This window comes from Mycteria americana, chromosome 14, assembly GCF_035582795.1.
Source record: "Mycteria americana isolate JAX WOST 10 ecotype Jacksonville Zoo and Gardens chromosome 14, USCA_MyAme_1.0, whole genome shotgun sequence".
Lineage (NCBI taxonomy): Eukaryota > Metazoa > Chordata > Aves > Ciconiiformes > Ciconiidae > Mycteria > Mycteria americana.
In genome coordinates, this window is record NC_134378.1 from 17,092,638 (window position 1) to 17,114,110 (window position 21,473).

The following is a 21,473-nucleotide window of genomic DNA, read 5'->3' on the forward strand; positions in this document are numbered from 1 at the left end:
CCCCTTCAAGTATTTGTCGCGCATCCCCCCGTACACGCTCACATCCCACGCTGTGCTGGCAAATCACTTTGTGAAATGAATAAAATCAGAGTTGAACAGACTGAAAAATAATTCGGGGGGGGGGGTGGGGGGGAAGTTGGTTTGTTTTTCAGCTAAATCCATTCTCCAATCTCATTTATCATGCCGCACAAGCAGCTGTGATGGAATATAAAATCAGGGATGGATGGGCAGCTGGAATGACCAACTCTACTCAGCTTAAGCCAGCGCTGCCACTAAGAAGAGCAATCACAGCATGCACTATAATCCGTCTGGAGCTGGCAATTGCATAGTTGTATTTATGGACATTTTGTCTTGGCACAAAGGAAATCTCTCAGGCTAATAAGAGCATGAGAAGACCAAGCTTAGACAAAAAGAAAAAACAATAATAAAAAAAAAACACCACCACCAAACAAACCTGCCCTTCACCCCCTCAAAACAGGAAAGAAAATTCCTGTGAACTTTTAAAGACACCCCACGCCTAGTAAAAAGGCGTGTACAGCTAGTAAAAGAACTAGAGCAATGGGGACAATCTCTTCTTTATAAAAATGGCTGGTTTTTTAGGTTTCTTTCAGGGAACAGAGAACACAAAAAGCTTGCTAGAGCCTCCTGCTAATGTAAAAGCTGGGCAACAACCTGGGAGGGAATCTTGAAGTGATGGCTGAGAAGGGAGCTAGTTTGAGAGCTTTTGACAACATGGCTCTTCTGGTTTATCTTCTCAAATATTTCCAATTTTGCAGTCATACTATTAACCCTGTGACTACCATAAACTAAACAGTCTACCCTTCAATTGTGTGTTACTGCAAAGTATGATCTCTCCACACTCTCTTCCTCTCAGGGTAATACGCTGTTGTTGGAAGGACAGGCATATTCAACTGAGAGTCCCACCCAAAAAGAGCTACGTTTTTTTCTTCATTGATCTGACCGCTGCTTTGGAGGCTGGGACTGAAGGTTCAAAAGATGTTGAATCTTGTCTTGGTAGGCAGTAAGCAGCAGCAAAAAGGCCTTAAGAGTAATTTAGGATTTTGCAAATATTTCCACTGATATCATAAATCCATTTATCAGTACTGGAAAATGTAAATGAAAAGCCATCAAATGTGTCCACAGGACTTGAAGTTAATGTAAATTTTTTAAAGCTAAGCAATATTTTGTGTTTTCAGCAGTGTTGTTCTAACATGTTTGATTACAAATGTTTCTTTCAGTTTTCCTCCGAAACTGTTGTTCTCATCTAATGGGCTGAGTTTTCAGTGAGCAGCCAACAGGAAATGTATGATGCTCGTCCCCTTTAAAGAACTCAAAGGTGTATCCCTTTAATAAAGACAGCAATGAGGCATATGTAAGCTTGACATAATTTTGAAAAGGCTTCAGGGCATCCTACTTCTCTTGGTTTTTTTTCCACATATAATTACAGTCAAATAACAGAAATGTACTGAAACCCAGAATGATGTTTTTTTCCATCAACTATATGATCTGATCTCAGAGGAAACAAATTCTCAGTTACATTACCTTCCCCCGACATACTGCCAAAAAAGCAGCTCCATTGGACTTAGGACAGACAACTTTATCATAGTAGGCATTCATTACCTAAAAGATAAACTAGTTTAAGCAAGAGCAGGAATGATATTATCCTTTGCATATGCATAAGTAGAAAGCTGTACTAGCTAAATTTGACTCGTACACTAAGATCTAAAATGTGATTAATTTGGCTTAGTATAATTTTCTTTACTTTTACTAATTGCAAATGTGAGAAGTCACTTGCTTAGCAAAATCCTTACATTACTGTGAAATCTAGAATACATCTGGGTAAGCATAAAAGATTAATGTCAGATACTTCTGATGAGAAGGTAAAACATGGACTGTCCTGTGTTTCTGCAGATCCTTGAGTAAAACAGGCACACCAGGAAAGCAATTCAAGGATATTATTTACTCTAAGAAGCAAACACAGCAGCTATAAATAAGAATTGTGCAGTGTCATCTTGTTTAACACCCAAAGCATGACAAGCTGGGAGGAAATGTCCTGCAGAACATTAAAAGATGCTGACTACTGAAGCGAAAGCTTTCTACCATCTCGATTACTCAGTCCGTATGTATGTTAGCCACTGTTAACATCACTGGATTTCAAATGAAGACTGCACCCTGCACAACCAGCCAAAAGAGTAAAGGAAGGATGCACAGAAGAACTATACTTCAAAGAAGTGCTCAGAGAGTTTTAATTTTATCCTAGGATAAAATTTATTCTAGGATAAAATTTGGGTGTTTCACACCCAAACACATCTTAGAGAAGGTATTTAAACATAAAAACAGTTTATGAAAATGTTATAGGTATGTAATGCAAACAATCGACCTCTGCAAAGCTTCCTTTGTTCCTGGGTTCCACAAACATTGGCTTCACTTCTTCTATTCTTTTAGCAAAATCATGCTCCTGTTAAACAAATAATGAACATATCAGAGATGGCCATGTGAAAACAAGCGCATGCCAGAAGCGCCCACAAGAAAGGAAACGCTCAGGAGCAGTCACCACAGACTTCCCCACCGCAGTCTGTTCCTCTCTTGCCAAACATGGGAGGAGATGGGAGCAGAAACATGCAATCCTAACAACACTAAAGGTGATTCCTTGCAGCTGGTGCAACTCAGCTATTACACAGACGGGAGATCCAGTTCTTCTCCTTCCAACTTGCAAGTTCTCACCATCCACCTCCCAGAGACCCACTCTGCAGTATGACACCTCTGTCCCCAGCATTCTCTTTTAAGGAGGAGGAGCATTTAAAACAGGTCTGTCCTACCAAGTCTCACCAGGGGCACTCAAGTCATGAGTACAGCAGTTACAAAAGTTACAGTTGCAACAGTTACAAATTAAAAATAAAGAGAAATGCTCATATTGGGATTCCCCCCCCCCCCCCCAAGAGTTGAAACACTTAGACCAACTGTAATTTGGAGGTTTAATAAAGAGAATTCTGGTGAAATTAAACGAACTGTGAGATCAGATCAGATGAGAGAATGTATTAAGATTCTTTTAAGGTTTGGTTTCTACAGCACTGCATTTCAGTGTATTGTGATCAAAATAAAAGAAGCCTGACCTGGCTTTTTACTTTCCAGATTTTATAATGTACTTATCAACAAAGAATTTTTTATTCTTTGTTGATAAGAATTTATCATGTAATTTATAATGTACTTATCAACAAAGACTTTTTTATGCTATCTAACCATGAGCACGGTTAGATAGCATAACTACAAACTGTCTGACATGTGTTAACCAAACCACCTAATAAAGGCAGAGCAATTAACATACTCTCCAATAGTCCAGGCTCTTATCCATGACAGGATACGATGGGAAGAACACCAACAGCCCATGTGGTACAACTCGCACAAGGTTACCTGCAACGAGATAGGCAAGTGTATAGTTGAGGACATTTTCATCCTGGGATGGAGTACACAGACTGCAGAGGAAAAATAAACTAAACAGCATGGGCTCCTTCCAAAATCTTTTCTACTTTCTTGACATGAATGTTCATGTATTAGAAGTTGTTTCATTTTTTAAAGTAATTTCAATAATCTTGTCGTCAAGGTATAAACTTTTATACAGATGCCTAACTAGCTTTCTAAAGTGTAGTGTTAACAGGATAAAAGATATTATGAGCTACACCAAATGCTATAGACGAAAGAGATACAACACTATCTGCCATATTTGCCCTGGTGACAGCAGGATCTGTTTTTAGATCATTTTCTCCACTCTTTGTCCACCGCAGTCTAAACATTCAAAGCAATGGATGAGGTACCACAAGATTGCTTGTGAGAGTTTTCTAGTCAAATAGTATACGCTTTCCTGAAAAAAACATTAACCTGGTATTTTCTGAAAGCATTGTCTTAAATTTCCCCTTTTAGGCCAAGCTGAACATCTCAGAGCACTCTCCTCCATTTCCTTCAAACATTTCTAGATTTAACAGATTCCTTTCAATCATATCTCAGCCAAGCTCCACAAGTGTTCTTCTTTTATTCTGTCCTCATGTGTTAAAATTTTGTAGTTCTATTATATTTGTAAAACATTACCCAAACAATAAATGCCACTTAAGGTGGGCTTGACACAGTGCCTTTAAAAATATCACAAGAAATTGCATCGACTTCTTGTGATCCTTAATTGCTCTGCAAATGATGCTTGGCTGCATCATCTCTGTGCATTGATTTTCTAGTTCGCGCCACTTTCTGACCATGTTTATGGACCACATTTTTGACCCAAACACAAACACCTGACAAGAAATACAATATCGGGAATATTGGAAATATTAAACCAAAGACTCAAACTCATTTTTGTATGCAATTACAGTAGCCAGCTGCCTGAGCAGAAGCATACAAAACCAGACAGCATTTAGATATGCAACGCAATCCTTTACCTTTCTCTGTCTTATTATGTCTTCTTTAGTATTTCTCCTTCTCAGAGATTTCTAAAAATCCTGTGCCACAACCCATTTCTGAAATCTGCACACTTCACTTACCAATTGTTTTCCCCAGAGAAGATAAATAATCCTCTGAAAACCTACAAAGAAGAAGAATCAAGTAACATCATTGTGCTTCCTTTTCTACGTTTTTCATAGCTATTGACTTCCTCTGATATTCATCTAAAATAGCATATCCGTACTCCTAATTGCTCTCCTTCCTGTGGCAAGCACCCATACCAAGGACATAAAGTTAGTAATACCTTGACTACACGTTACTACTACTATTAAATATTCTTATTATTAGCACTGAAGATGATCTAAGCTTCAATATTATCAAAATGTAACAAGTGGAAATGGGCAGCCATATGAGTTTTGTGATTAATACTAACAATTTAAGGGTGAAAGTTCTATCGGAAAAGCCTGCAGATGCTGCCAAGCCTGACTAACATTACAACTATGTAAGATAATTATTGAATGACGAATTAGGTGTGGTGAGGCTGCAGGGGCAAAAAGGGTGAATTTGGTTACTATGGTTATTTACCTGTGGCATAAGCCAAGTAAATCACTTTTGCTTTCACTGAAAAAGTACTGCTCTACAACAAGCAGTATTTATCTGTTTCTTCCAGTCCTGACTGGAAAGTCACCTGTTCTTTCATGCCTTTATGTTTCTTTCTTTTTAGTGCCTTGTAGTTTTGCATACTGTTTTCCCAGGAAACTTACATATGCAGGGGAAAAAAAAAAGGAACTTAATTATTTTTGTAAGATCTACAAATACTGGTAGCACCACAGAGACATTGTCAAAACACAGCAAACACTGTGAATTCCCTTCCTTAAAAAGAAAAAAAAAAAGTGTTCTAGGCCTTGGGGGGGGATCCCCCACCCTTTAAAAGACAATATCTTCAACAAAATACACTGAAACGGCACGCTAAGCTTCTGAAAATGAAAAATACAGTCTGAGGGTTTTCCAGACTTCTTCTCTGTCAAAATCAATTACAATTGCTGAGTCCCTTTCCAGTTCTGTGGAACATCTGGCATTTTTCCCTTTTTTTCAGTAAAAGCTCTTTGAGATTTATTTTTTTATTTTTCTGTATTGCTGAAAAAGAGTAAGTCAGGCCTGCAGCAGGCTAAATTACAGAATTCTCAGCCAGAGGTTTGTCTATAATGTTGAAATTGGACTAGATTTAAGAATGTGCTAACACATAAAAATGTCTGTACTACAGAAAGAAAGTTAAGTGGAGGAACACGTGTATCACACACAAGGAACTCATTTCAAACTACTACAGCAGGATTACATCCCCAAACACAGTACTAGTGCCAATGCGATGTCACTCTTCAGTAACTTCAGAGAACCGGCAAGCACAGAACATTCTGCCATGTGCACCACAGCATTTGGAAACTGCCTTTTAAAATTACATGCAGAGGTGCCAATGAAGACTATCATACTGCACTACGGAAGTCAATATACAACGAAATCAGGTTTTGGCCTTCCTTGCTGGCAGTATATTCTGCTGGCAGCAGAAGCTGCAGCAGAAGCACCGTCTACTCTGAAGAACAGAAAGACACAGGCAAAATGATGAAAGACCAGAGAAAAGCAAGAAAAAATGATGACAAAAAGCTTGACAAATATTTGGATATATTTTCCTTAATAAGGCAATGCAGAGGTAAAAGAGAGGCTGGTCATGGTGACAAGCTTTAAATATAAAAATAGTTGTTGCAAAGGCCAGTCCTGTTTCAAATCAATTAAGCCTTCAGCAAAGAAATTTAGGATGGGGCTCCACGTCAGTGAGGGTGGACTGCTCTGTAAGGGACAGGGAGGTGGTACCTGAGCATGATATGAAGGCATGCAGGGCAGGGGTCTTGCCAGCCAGGGCCCAGACCCACGCTAACAGAGCAAGGCAAGCAGGAAAGACTTGGATGAAGTAGCCAGGCTCAATCACGAGTCCAGACCATCAGGCAAAGTCATGGTGATGGGCAAGGTCCAAGGTCAAGCCAGGAATGCAAGTCAGTAAACCAGGAGCAGGTCCAGTGACAGTAGGAAGTGTCACAGTCCAGTGATCGCAAGGCAGGTCCGAGCTCAAACCGGGAAGTCAATCCATAGCTCAGGGTCAGATCACCAGGGTCCATGGCCAGGTGTGGTAATGATGGAGCTGGAGACACACAGTCCTACAGCTTGGGCAGTGACTGAAGGGCTATGCCAGACCTTAAGAGGAGCTCCTGGGCAATGGTTGTGGGTGGAGGTCCCAGCTGAGGCTGGTCAGGGCCATTAAGGATGATCAGTGCACTCAGTGCCCTGACATTTGATCCCTTCCAGGCCTCCAGTTCGAAATTTTCAACAGTAGTTGCTAAAGGGTGGTGTTATTCAGCACAGTGTTTATCCAAGAAAAGAACTTATTCCACTAGCACCCTCCTGTAAGCAGAACCCCAAATGTTGGAACCCGAGACTTCAAAGAATTCCACATGGAAGTTCATTACCTTCTTTCATAGGTAGAAGTAAGTACAGCTCCATCAGGTCCCTTAGGAATGATCCCAACCCAGAGCTGGTGTTTATCAATAACATGAGGATTCTCCAAGCAAACAGGAAAAGGGCTAGAGAAACACAAAAGTAAGATCCCAGTCATATTCATTATATGATTCCTACTGGCTACCAGTCCAGAACACTCAAAAATCCTGAGATAAAACCTAAAATCACAAGAGCAGATTGTGCATTTTCAGTAACGGTACTGTTCACACATGTAGGTACTTACATCTGCATTTCCATTGTAAATGATGAGAGGGGGGAGAGAGTCCCACTAGTAAGGATAATTGTCCTGACTCCCTGTCGAACAAGCTCATGCATGCTGTAGCCAGGGCTGAAACACCAATAGCTTAAGGTCTTTCCTGTATCAGATAAAGAGAAAACGCTAAGAAGCAAATCTGTAAGTGGAAAAATTAGAATATGACTAGCATATAGCACATTGCATCTGAACTTCTGAAAGTAAAATGGCCAGCATCTGAAGCTAAATGGTTATGTTCTGCTTTGGTCCTTCCCAGATTTAATTACTATGCCCATTTGAAAATTAGTTTAAAAGGTCATTGCTCCCTCACACCTAAAGTAGATTATACTTTTAGTCAAAAGGTGGTTATAGAAAAGACAGAGCATCAGATCTTTTTGTTGGCAAGTAATGGGCAGATTGAGCAGATAAAACTAAGTCCTCCATCCACTGATTCACTTCCTGTTGTTAAAGACAATTGGAAGGGGAAGCGTGATAGAAGAACTGCAGAATACTGGGATGAAGGACAAACAACTGAAGATGCTATAAAAAATATCTCCACCCCTGCTCTTGCTTGAAAAGAGAAGAACCCCTCCCCATCAGGAATTTCCAATGGCTATAAACCTTTCAACCGAAACTTTCCATTTTCCCCCACAACCAACTGCCAAACCTTTCAACTTCCACTCCAATCTGTTGCGGGATGTGGATATACAATGTGCATGACACTGAAAATCAGGCATACTATAAATTATCAATAGAAAGGATATAAAGAAAAATGGATAAATCACACTAGTCATTTCTGTCATTGCTCAGCTTGTAGTTGTACCATTGGTGTTCTTGCTGAAAACTTAGCATCAGCTTTTCAGAAACAGTCAAAGGAACAAAGGAACAAAACAATCATCTACGTCAAGAACAAGAGCAGCCAAATGAAACATTAGCTATTGTTTCCGTTTCCGATTCTTTTTTTACTGAAACTAATTGTGCAAAACAATAATATCTAGCATCCACATATCATGTGCACGCCTTTTAAACGTATACACTTCATTCAAAGACCATGTTTCCAAAAAGGAGCTGAACAGCTTCTGGAAATCCCCAGTAATACATGCCCAGTGAGTCACTTACTGCTTAGAATTACAACAGAACAATTATTTTAAGCTACAGTGTTATCCTTCCACCTCATTTGGGCAAATCCATCCAGACGATGTCCAGATTCTAGCAGAATCACATTCTAAAATTTAGCAAGTTCTGTATCTCTTTAATTCACACTAAGAATTGGTGCTAATTACAGTTAGGATCTGTATATGGACAGGCCAGTAAGTACCTCCAGACAAGAAGAAAGTCACTTATGTCAGGTGCCTAAGAAATTCCAGCATAAAAGCAAACTGTGCTGATATGGGATGGCCTAGAAGAGCAGAACACCACTCGCATTTGCCTTGCCAATGCTCTGTTTGACATCTACTCTGTAACCCTGCAGGATGACTGCCAGGCACCAGTTGCTCAGCTCTTGGAGAAGCTGGAATTGTCGTACATTTTGAGCCTGGTGTTCTGCAATTATGTCTTTAAGCTTAACAATATTAAATCCATTTTGAAGGTCCCATTCACCAGCAGGAACTGTCGGATGTTACACAAAGTAGATCTCCGCAGCAGCTTTTTCCATGCCTGGTACAAGGACAGCTAATCCATGGAGAAATGGTTTGCTAATAGTTTACAACATGGTGATATAGAGCAAATCAAGAGTAAAAGCATTTTATCTTAACGTAAAACTGCAACAGTTCAATGTTGCATTCATAAGCAGCATCTGTGCAGAGAGCAGATAGCTAGGGCAGTAATCTCATCAGCTATCCCAAGCTATGCCACTTCTCTTCACCAACTAGTTTGTAGAGAATTACACTTGAGTGAATAATTTCCACAAAATCCTTTGAAAACAGCTATTCTTAGAAGGTTTGCATTATTTCTACACAATCTGCTATACCACTACAGGAAACTGGAGACTTAATTAGTCTTGTCTGGCCTCTGCCAGGTTTGCACACAGTGCAAGTCTCAACAAATTGCTAGTCTGTTGCATGGGTACTTGCAAATATTGTTTTTATTTGAAAAGCAAATATAGCAGTATGTGTCTACTAAATCACAGAATTCTGATGCTGCTTTATATTGGCTTTGTGTATAAATCCTCCAAATTATGCAATAAACCTAAAGTGTTTCTATTAGCCTTTTACTGCAAACAAATCTAACACAACCTACTTAGAATTATTCCTGTAACTTCAAATTCCAATTGAGCAATATCTCAAGAAAGCAATATTTGCAGATTACCAAACAGCATGCTTCTGTTCAGCAACACAACAGAACTTACTTCATGGAAACACGTAAAGGGACATTATGTGCAAAGCCAGTAAATTAATGGAAACTCATTCTTTGAAAAATGTTACTTTTGTCCTTAAGAAAAGGACTTTTGTGAAACAAATATTTACATTCTCAAGAGCATTTAACTGAGTAATTAAGTGGATAGTTATGAGGCAAGGTATTTACAAAGATCCTTGGAAAGTATTGTATTAAGAAGGCTTAGGTAAAGGGACCTGCATGTCTTCTTCAATCAGAAAATGTTTTGTTTTCCACCTAACTGTATTTATTAAAAAAGAAATAAATATATCAGGAATGAATGTTGAGGTCCAACAAAGCCAAGCACCGTGCTGCTTTATAGGAGCCTTAGGATAAGCTTTTGATTCAGAAGCCAAGTTTCTTTTCTTCTAAATATGTTGTTTCGAAGCATGGTTATATTGAGGTAGTTCCAGATACCAAGTTCTGCAGAGCATAAGGAACAAAATAGGTGGGAGGAGAGAGACTAGGAGAGGGAGAAATCTCAGTTGAACAAGAAGGACTGAATAGCGTAGTTGAGGCTGAAACTATCAAGAAGTGACAACGTGCCCTAAAGAACTTAGGAAGTTGCTCCAAAAAAGGTCTTATCTCAGAGAAGGTAACAGTGCCCTGAGGCCGTGACCTGGCATTTTCTGGCTAAGGATTCACATTCTTAAGCGTTATTTCTCTGGCACATCACATGAACCTTCACTACAGGCCTTCAGAATGAGCCAACCAATTGTAACTCCTCCAGCATATATGAGTAATTTCAACAGAGATTAAGAACTTTCATGGATTTACTCTTACGCTACTTTCGGCACACATTTTCAGTATCATATCTATACATGAATCTCCTTCTTGTAAAAGGTAGTCGCAGCCTTAGCAACGCTAATTTTGTGTTTAACACAACACAATTATACGGAGAAATATAGCTGATACAAGGATAACAGAACATTTCATAAACCTCAACATCAATCCTGAAGGAGGGTTTCCCATTCTTGGGCCGGTCTGAAAATTTTCTCTACACCAATACAAGCATCCATTCCATAATGGAGATGATTTTCTTTCACTGGAATAATTGCACTAGAACAACTCCAGCAGTGCACGAAACAGCACTGGTACAAGAATGTTTTATATTGAGATTGCTTATGTCACCTCCCCTTTAGAAGTAACTATAAAAGTGAAAAGCACCTCCTCAACTCATCATATCCACAATGGAGCTGTACTTGGAAACATAAAACTGCAAAGGAACACTCTCAACAATCCTAGAATTCTTCAAACTTAAAGTCCCAAAGCCTTAAAAACCTACCCTGTTGTAGAGAGAGCGAGCTCTGGGGCAACACTAATGCTCCAAGTCTCTTCATCTTACAGAAGATGACCAAAAAAACCCTACAACCAAATGGTTCTCTGCTAACTGAGTGGAGGGGAAAAAGTCTTTCCCAATCCCACATCAAAAAGTCTTTCCCAATCCCACATCTACATGGTTTTAACTTGGACCATGGCAACAAGACATACTAATCATGGGCTTAAGACTTTCCAGCTCTATGAGAAACACTACTATGCCATTTGGGTTTAAAAACTTCTTTGCATATAGACAGATCTGGAGCGTGCCCTCATTGAGTTATTCTGTTCAGCCCTTTATTCCTCAGAGTCATTTTTAACATTTCAGGTAACATAGGTGGTGTTTCACTCAAAATCCTACAATGACATCCCAAAATTTCCCAGAGGACTTCCTGTTCACAAATGTGAAGTAATGCAGATTGGGATGTCTTCAATTGTTTTCTCTCATTTGAATCAGAAAGGAGCAGTTGAGTAGTTTTCAATCCAGCTTTTGCATGAGCCTCCCCAAGACCGAGTCCTGTACCTTGTTTTTTTGCAGACGATGAATTCCAGAGATCTGTCCTTTGTTTCTTCTTCTGATTACTGTTATCTAGATGAATATGTACCTGAAGGAAAATAACAGAAACAATTCTAGAGGTGCCTACAGAAATGAACTTGCACTTCACCCCTCAAAAAAGCTAGCCCACATTAAGGGTAGTCAATGTAATTAGCGTCACTTTTATAGTGTTAGTAAGGTCGTATTATTTCCTGTCTGCCTTTCCTATTTTGTTTCCAGTCTTTCATAACGTATCTAACAAGGAGCAAAGTAGTATATCACCATTTAACCTGCCATTTTGAGTCAGTTTATGGGAGCAGCTTTTCATGGGCTTCCCTGAACAGAGTCAAAGAACCCAATTATTTGCATATTGTCCACCAGAATAAAACATGCAGACTAGAAAAAAAAATTATTGTAAGAAAGATTTGCTTCATTTGGCAACAAAATAGTATCAAGTCTTAAACTTAATATGAAAGTTACCTTTTATCTAAAAAAAAGGTCTGTTCCTAAAATTCATTATAGCATCACAGCCCATAAGTCCCAAACTCTAAATAAATTATAAGGACTTCGGGGCAGGGGGGGAGGTTCAGTGGCTCTGCTGTACTTGCTTGGTAATAGGCTAAGCTAAAGTCAAGAGAACAGATTATTGGAAGAACACATTAATTCTTGCATAATATGCAGTATCAAAGTTTTCAATAATTCACATTTGCTGCACTTGCCTAATTTCATTTTAGAGTTTCTTTAAAAATTACTGTGTAGCTCCTATTTTTCCTTGGAACCTAAACTAACCGCAGGTCCTTCGGTGGTTTTCGGGTGCTTGGATTTTTTTTTTTTCCCTGGAAGAACTCACATATCCTCCCTGTAATTAACATCATCATTTGCTATACTATCCACATCCTTCTGAGTCCTGGATACACTAAGCACAGACATTAAATGCCAGCGAGGAAAAACGTAGAACACAAAGCATCCCATACCTTATAATATTTAGATATCGACCGATGTGGCATGAAACCTGTTGTGCCTTCTGGAGGATCAATGTTGAATACTGTCTGGAAAACAGATGTAAACAAATGGAAAGATTTAACAACTGTTTCCAGCAAAACCCCTAATGCATCTTTGTGCCAAGAAGTATCTCCACAAAAGTTATTGCTGTAATAACCTTAAATATATCTCCTTGCTCCTGTTATTAAATAAAGACAGAGAATCTTGATCAAATACATTTTTTTACAGGCAATTCCTGCTAGCCAGATGGCTTTGTGATTGTTCCAAAAATATGGAAGCCAGTCTCTAAATATATTCGAACTGTACAAATGACAGTATTATTATTCAGACTGTTCATGATTTCTGGCTGTGGACAAACATAAAACACACTACATGTTCATGAGATCACAGAGTCACAACTGAGTGTAAAAGAACTTTTTGAATTCCCTTAGTTTAAAGTTTCAGCCATGATACTAATAATACTCTGCTTAGGGAAAAAAAAAAAAAAAAAACAAGTTGTAATCATACCTAGTTGTCCATATATTACATTAAAAGCTTCTGCACAGCGTTATGCTTCTTCCCCTTTCCTGTATGTGATGTCTTATGACTAAGGGTGATGCTTTTGCAAACATATGGCATTCCAGTGCAACTTCGCTGAAAACAGCTGTGGTTCTCAAACATTTATAGCTTTGGTTAATTTTTCTAAACAAAATTTCTTCAGACATTTAAAAGGAATTATCCAAGCTCATAAGAATATCAGCTAGTTACAACAAGATGTTCTCCACCAGTCAAAAAAAAACCCCAAACAATTCCTGGAAATATTAACTTCTGAAAAATAGCCAAAGATAGGGTGTACAAAAAAGACTTTAGTAAATGTTTTCCTAAAAGGAAGAAAAAAAACTTATTAATAATAAAAACAAGCAGTTATAAATTAAGTCTTGAAGACAAGGCTCTGTAACAAGAAAGCACTGCATTTAACCAACAAAGACTCTGTGACCTAATCCTACTTAAAAATATCTCAAGATAACAAACTATCACGTGGCAGATAATTTGCAATAACTCTCCATGTGCATGTCCTCAGTAGCAGTAGCAGCAGCAGCAAAGTGATCTTGGCTTTCAGCGAAAGACTGCTCTTCCAATTCAAATCACCTTTCATCTGTAGCACACACTAATCTGTGGGCTCCAGTCACTGGGAGCAGGAGACCTGGCTTCTACTTCTGAATCTTCTCATCTCTCAGCTTTGAAACCCTGGGAAACTAATTTAAATTAAGCGTACCTCACCTTCCCCACAGAAGAACAGCGACACTCACCTTCCAGTACTAATCATGTTGGTATCAGCATACACAAACTGCTACTACCGTATCAGAACATACCTATCGGTTTTGTTGAACCACTGCTATAAAAATGAAATACTGTGTATGCCACTGCAAATACACCCTCACAAACATCCATGCATTCGATGAGTTCAGTACTGCAAACCCACCAGGACCGTTCAAAATACAGCTAGATAGGTTGTCTTTATCATGCAGGTCTGCAGAGTTTGAATACATTGCTTCATTTTTAGTTTTACACGGGGTGCTATTCTGTGGTGTCCTTTTGGACGTGTATGCTCCTCTCCACCAGCACAACAGATGCAGCATGACTTCATACACTACTACTAGACAAAGTAAGCACAGAAAGTCTTATTAAGTAAGAAAAATTAATCACCTATAGGAATTACTGTGTTAACTTGTAGAGCTGACTGTTCTCCTACAAGTATCTAATAATGTTTTTTAGGAAAACTTTAAATTATAAAGATTATCCTTCTCTATTAAATTCCAATTCTAGAAGAAGAAGATTCACAATTAAGCTAAGATAGCAAGTAAATTCTTAGGTGAAAAGCAACGATACTGAACAGTTCACACTTCCTCTTTGTAAGAGTTTCTAGCAATCAGCAGAAGGCAACCTGAATGTTGTCAGCAGATTTTGGTACATATGACAAAACAGACCTGAGCCGTGTCATTCAAAACAAATAAATAAGACCCAAGACTCCGGAAAGGACTTTTAGAGAACACAGCTAAATTCAAATCTAGATTATTTAATCCCTCCTAGTTTACTTAAAAAAGGACACTAAAACCTATAAACAGTAATAATCAAGTAAAGGGAAATGTAAGTGGGAATGTTATAAATCCTTCAGCAAAAAGGGAAAACTTAAGTACATAGTCAGTACCGCACCCAGACAGAAAAGAATTTAATTACAAATCTTCTAACAAGTGTTCTAGACATATCCAAGAATACTGAGGAAGGAAAAATGAGTTCCTTTGCTACTGCCAAATGCAGAGCTGGACACAGAAGTAACTCACTTTTCAGATTAAATAAACTGCTGTGTTCTTCCTCATTTTTGCTCTAACATAGATTTTACTCTCCTCCTGCCTGTGTTTCCATTACTTTATCACCTTTTTTGACACTCCTGTGCTTCCTGTAAAAATAGCTTACACTTGTAAGCAGCACGTTTTCCAGAAGAAAGATCTATGACATCAAGGATTTATGAAAAAGTCTGGCAGCTAATCTATTAGGCAGGCTACCAGTGAGTAGAACAAAACCAGAGAACTACAAAGAGACCGAACATTGCCAGCCACGACAGACTTTAACATCATGGAATTTCTTGTGTCAGTGGCTGAATTATATAATTAGATATAATTTTTAATTTAAAAAAAAAAATATTAAACCAAGACAGAAAAGCAATGATTAACACACATTAAAATGTCATCATTATTATCACCCACCTACTAAAGACCGGGGGGGGGGGGGGGGGGGGGCGGGGAAGAGATCTTTTTGATCCAAAAAACCCCACAAGTATTTGGGGAGTAAAGGTCTTATTTCATTGTCAGGAAAAGGTCTAATTCAACGTGATGCCCAGTAACTCGGGCCAAGATGATGCTCTGAAATGACCAAATTCTGGGAATACAGTGAAATTCACCCCAGGCATCAGCAGATTTTCCAACATGTTACACTACAGCTAAGATGACATTTTGTTTGAACTTCAAGCTGTGCAAACATTACCCTCTTTTTGAGTATCACTCAAGAATACTAGCACTTTGGTCAACTTCAGAGGGAAGCTAGAAAGTGAATTTCAGGCCACTGGCCCCCACCCACTGTACCTTCTAGTGTTACGGGGCCCAGGTTTTTCATAATCAATGTTTTGCAAGTGCACAACAGGGAGAGGACTGACAGCACCATATGGATACCCACAAGTGCCACATTCCGTTCCTGTGGCACTAAAGACATTTTTATTTTACAGAGCCCTCAATTTAATAATTAAATGGAAAAAAAATACAGTTAAATTATCCTTTGTTTCCTTTTTTCCCTTAGCCTGTACTTTTATTTCATGAGAAGGTCTCATATTCCCAAACATTGCTGCTAGGAAGTAAACAGCTCAATAACCGAGCTCCACCTGGTGGAGGCTAAACCCAGACAAATTTAAATTGAGAATCTCCAAAAAGGGACATCAAAACTGTAAAAGAACAACCTAGGTAAAAATCAAAGCAGACCATCCCACTAGGCAGCAGATTTCTCCTCAAAAACCCATAGACTTCCATCACTGCACAAGTGTACATACAATCAGGAATAAAATGGATCCAACGTCTTTCCACATTTTTTAAACCAACTCTTCTTTCCTTCAGACGTATATAGAAGCAGCGTTAATTATTTACCTGGATAATATCTGAGAGCTTATGCAATCCAGATGTATTGACAAATATCCCAGTACCTAAAGAGAATAACACATGATTACTTTTACAACACAAATATACATCCATATCTTATCTGAACGGCACAATGCTCTGAATACAACTTGAAAATATTATCTGAAACAAATTATTTCAAGTTTTTCATCACTATTCAAGATGCAAGGAGAAACATAAAACTGGCATTCCAAAGGAAGTTTCATGTCTTTGACGCATGGGGAAGCTGTCATCCGAGACAATTATGTAAACTTCTTAAGGCTCCTCTACATTAAAAATTGGAAAGGAGTTAATTAAAACAAAGATACGCATGCTTAAACTGTTTGGTTACTTTTTCAAAAGCTCACACAACTAATATTAGCCTCATGAAAAAAAAGAATAGAAAACTGACTACCCCGTTATGCAGAGAGACAAAACCAACCTTTGCTATAGCTATAAATAGCCCTTTACAATCACCTCCAAGCTTCTAGTACGCTTAAAACAGCGACTACAGAGGAGCAGTTAAAAGAACATATGAAATAGACTGCTGATGAGAATTTGACCACGGAACTGATAAACAGATGCACCTGTTAAGCCAGAGTGCAGACAGCCTAAAAGGAGAAAGATGCTGGGAGGGGGGGCGGGGAAGGAAGGATAGATGTCTTCTCAAAGGATGCACTTGCAGAACTGACAGGCTATATTCTGGTCTCCATGGAGTGGGCTTGCTCTCTTCAATGCTTTTACTGAAGAGTCTGCTAGGAAGAACTAACTAAATCATTTTCTTAGCACATGTAGAAGTTGGAGATTTTTCTTTGCAGAAGGGCAAGTTAAGAACCAGATGCTGATAGACAGTAGAAGAGAAGCTTGCTAAATCAAGAACAAACAAACAAACAACCCCATATTCTGTGATTCCCAACATTCCTCTTTCACAACTCTATGACCAGGGAAGAACTCAAGACACTAAAAGCGCCATCAGCAAAATGTCAACAAGCTCCACCCCACAATCCTTCTGGTTTTGGAGAAAAATAGCGTTGCGTGCAAAGAGCCTCTACGTATGCACATGTGTGGTACACGCTCAGGTTTTGACACAAAGCGGTTCTTAAAACAAGTTCTGTTGCATGAACAGACATAAAACACGTTTCCCAGCAGAGGATGTCGCAGAAAGCCTTAATAAAAAGACACTGGTCCTCAGGGTCAGATTTTAGCTTTTAAAAGCTTTATAATTTAAATCTAAATAAAGAAGCCTTTCTCCTCCTCTCCCCAGACAATGCAAACTTCCAATTACTTACATTACAGAGAAAAGTCTGAGTGAAACAACTAACAAATTTACACTTACGGCCTGAAAGAAACTGTAAAATCTGCTCTAGCGACTCCAAGAGGGAGGACTTGGTCTGGAACGTTATTTGCGCCTCTGCAAACAGATCAAAGATGTAGCTGCAATTTACAAAGAAAAAGCACAAATGGGTAAATACGGTAAATAATCACAGAGACACAATCACTGTTACCCTTTTATAACAACAACAATTTCACCATCTAGTAGCCAAACATGTTCTTGTCTCCATGAGAAAGAAAAATTTACAGGAATAAAAGTGAATATTTGGTTATAAAGACAGCAGACAATATTGACATGACAGAAAGCATACTGACCACATACTTCACATTTTTCATGATTTCTCTACACCATACAATACATGTTAATTTAGAAACAGATTTGCATGCAATTTCCATGATTTTTTGACAACGTACAATATGCATTAGTTTGGCAATAGACTTACAGAGCTCTGAGGTACCTCAAACCAAATCACTGCAGCACTAGTACCTCTGTTGAAATCATGACGTGAAATTGAAAGAAGCACAGCAAGGAGCTTCTTCCAGTTCAGAATACCTGATAGGCATACACACGGCATAGGATTTTCCACTCTTGAAACACTTTAACAGGGAGTTCCACCAGAAATAATGATTACTACAGAAAGGGGATTTAAGGAAACCCAAAACCTTGAATAAATACTATTCCCAGAAACTAGAATAGTAGTACCAATCCTAACAGCTGACCCAGTTTCACCTGGGTCTAGAATCTGCTGTACTTTTAACGTGTAAACATATTTAATGAGAAGACATTTACCTTCCCTCTTTGGTGACTCCACTATCATTCAGTGGCAGCTCCACAGCATCAATAGCACTTTCTAGCTGAAGGAGAATTTCTTTAAGAGAACCAAGAAAGAGAAAAAGTTAGGGTTTGCAGAAACTCACTTCTGGGACACATCTAAGCCTCTTTTTCAAGGTACTGTACTTTATTACAGTACTTTATTATTAGTTTTATTTAGTATTTATTATTATACAGTATTATTATAAATATTATAGTATAAATACAAGTACTAATAAATATTAGTGTTTCTTATTATACAGTACTGTACTTTTCTGTACTTTATTACAAAGGCTGTTACCAAAGACAGCAACCTAGCCGTTTTCTTGATTCTATAAACAAGTCAAAATGATCAAAAACAATTTCCTAGATATTACCTCTAAATATTCATATTCAACTTTAAGAACTTCTATGCCCTCAATTCTTAGATGAAGCCTATGATGCTCTTAGAAAATACAGTTGTCAGCTAAATGTTAAACTCTTCTCTACAGATGGGGAAAGCTGTTCTTGGAAATCCTTTGTAAACGTAAGACATCTCAAGTCCTTGCTATTAATTTTATGTAGCATCATGTTCTTACAGCAGAATGATGCAACTAATACATTTCCAGCACACTGACAAGATTAGAAAACAAGGGAACTTCTAGCAAAGAAGGAAGCAACACATTCCTCTGCCAAATCTCTCATCTTCTTGGAAAAAAACTGTAACTAAATGTTCCACAAAATTATCTGAAAAGAGACAAATTTCCATGAATTTCTCAGTTATGTGCAATGTCTACAGAAATGCTACATGAACCTGATTTATAGTTGGTGACCTTTTGAAACTGTTTCAACAACAATTTTCAACACACACAAAAAACATAGCCTTACTCTTTATCTTGGCTATATCTTCAAGTTCCATGTTCAGTCCTGTTGAAAAAAGGAAAGATTTCAAAGAGGATATTTCATGTCTGTTTCATTCCTAGTTTCTTTATGCCTCTTCAGAAATTACGGATATGAAGGCTACAGCTGTGTATATGGAAAGACATCTTCTGTATTCCACTCACTGTTCCCCTTCATGACCCCTCCTGTCACAGTGATTTGGCCAAATCTTTTCATGTTTGCCTGGCAGTGATTACTAACTAACGATAATTTATCTATTAATGAGAGTCAATTTTCCAGAAACTGTTAGGAAAAGTTGTTTTCCTGTTCTTGCTAATGGCACCCTATAATCCCAGTGAAGCTGGTTTGTGGTTCTCAACACACCTGAATTCGCCATCTCCATATTGAATTCAGCATTTATTTCATTCTGTTGAACTACTTTGGCTTGTTCTTCCAGTACAACATTGACTGCATCCATTGCCGAAGCCAAATCGTAGGGCGTCAAGTCAAAAGACGATGACTCCTCACACAACTTCTCCTAAAATACGAAGAAATGGAAGCATTATTTGGACTGCACCATGCTATTTGCTCAGGCAATTTCATAGCTGATAAAGTCCAGATGACCAGGCTTGATTTCATTTCTGATCTCCACCTCAGGCCAGAGGACATTTTATAAAAACCTGAAGACTTTGACTATTACTAGGCATCCTTTTCTCTGAAACGCAGAACAGATTTTGCCTCTTCCACATTATCAACATTCTACCACTCCCATCTAATAGTAAATCACTGTCATCATTAAGATCCCATTTGTTTTTAATAGGTGTCACCTCCTCTGTATTCTTAGTGTTGCTGCTAAGAGATTTTTCTTGACATCCTTTTGTTTCTCCCACGCGGTTGCCAAATCGCTTGCTGTCTGATGACAAATTGTCCAAGTAGCAAATTTTTTTAGTTAGAGAATCAGTTCATCCTTCGAAAGAGCTACTTCCTGATCCCTCTCACACTCTTAGGAAATACTCGTCTCCCTGTATTCGCTCATATGAAGACATGGCCCTTGCCCCTCGTGATCTTGCGTTCAGAGATGGGGGCATGGAGAAAAAAGGGAAGGGGGGGCCATGGGGAAAAAAAAAAAGCAATAAAATGCATATTATTCATATGTAAAATTTGGGCCAAAATGTATGCCAGAACAAATATTATTATAGAGAAGGAAGGAAACATACTAATTTTTTATTAAAAAAAAAAGTAATGGTTTGAACACTCACCAAACTGATAAGTTTGACAAAACTCTATGACCTTGAAAAATAAGTCACATATTTCCTCACAAATTTTTCATTCACAAAAAGAATCAATCATTTTCCCTGAGGAATGAAGAGAAATTTTAAGGACTAACCTACACAAAAATTTGACTGCAATAGCTATGAAGAAATAAGTTATAAAGAAAAAAAATGTTGAACTAGACAGATGTGTAAACAATCTAATCAGAAAGGAGGCAATTTTATTTCAGAGCAATTACTAAGTTTCCATGTATTATCCTGGAACAGACAGTACCGTGGGAGAACTATTGCAAAACGAGTAGTTCTAGAATAGCTGTTCTGGTTAATTTCTGCACACAGGCATCAATTAATATTTTTAAAACGCTACAAAGGGGAAAAAAACCTTTGAAATCCCAACAACTATGTGTGGATTTCCACTCATTTTTCAACAGAAAAAAAGATGTTCTGATGAAAGGAGCACGTAGTGGACGCAACGCTGCAACTGTCTCTACTCAAACATCGCACACCCTCCATTGGCCTGTTTACTGAAAGAAGAACACGCGATCAGAAGAGAAGTTTTGCAGCTGTTTAGCAGAAGTCTCACTGGGAGGTTGGGAGGTGGTTCATGTGGCAGAAAAAAGGGACATATTTCAAATGTTCCTTTTCATTTCATTATTTAGAGAAAGGGTTGCGGTTTCGAGCCAACTAAGAGGAAACTCTCATAATGCAGCACTTTTTTTTTTTTCCTCTCTATGAGCAAAGACTTGGAAATGTTACAAGAGTCACATTTGCCACCTACAGCACTTGGGACAGCTGATGCAGCTGAGCTTCAAGAATGGATCTTTCATGATTTCTTACACCCTGGAAGAGAACTCTCCAAACAAGAAAATGGGTGCCCCTATAAATTTGGAGATCCACCCTTCAGGAAGAAACTATCACCTTGTAGAAAATCACAGTAGTGTCAAAGGACCGTTAATTAACCTACAATGCTTTAACTGTCACAGAAACAAGAAATATTAATGATAATGAACATTAAGAACTGAAAGAGCTGAGTACAGATTTTACAGACTGTTTGTAATAGGGCACTCGTCTG

General features: G+C 38.4%; 1 protein-coding gene across 8 annotated transcripts in view; it reads right to left on the bottom strand.

Annotated features, from left to right (window-relative positions):
• The window catches only part of RTEL1 (regulator of telomere elongation helicase 1), a 53,530-nt gene that overhangs the window by 24,563 nt on the left and 7,494 nt on the right, over window positions 1-21,473 (bottom strand). For all 8 annotated transcript variants that reach the window (XM_075516973.1, XM_075516976.1, XM_075516971.1 and 5 more), the window contains 13 exons: window positions 19,515-19,668; window positions 19,140-19,178; window positions 18,252-18,330; window positions 17,466-17,563; window positions 16,121-16,176; window positions 12,422-12,496; window positions 11,436-11,517; window positions 7,214-7,346; window positions 6,942-7,055; window positions 4,527-4,567; window positions 3,326-3,411; window positions 2,381-2,458; window positions 1,543-1,620 (listed from right to left, as the gene is read on the bottom strand). In XM_075516973.1, coding sequence (XP_075373088.1) covers window positions 1,543-1,620; window positions 2,381-2,458; window positions 3,326-3,411; window positions 4,527-4,567; window positions 6,942-7,055; window positions 7,214-7,346; window positions 11,436-11,517; window positions 12,422-12,496; window positions 16,121-16,176; window positions 17,466-17,563; window positions 18,252-18,330; window positions 19,140-19,178; window positions 19,515-19,668 — 1,113 coding nt within the window. The remainder of the gene's footprint in view (window positions 1-1,542; window positions 1,621-2,380; window positions 2,459-3,325; window positions 3,412-4,526; window positions 4,568-6,941; window positions 7,056-7,213; window positions 7,347-11,435; window positions 11,518-12,421; window positions 12,497-16,120; window positions 16,177-17,465; window positions 17,564-18,251; window positions 18,331-19,139; window positions 19,179-19,514; window positions 19,669-21,473) is intronic.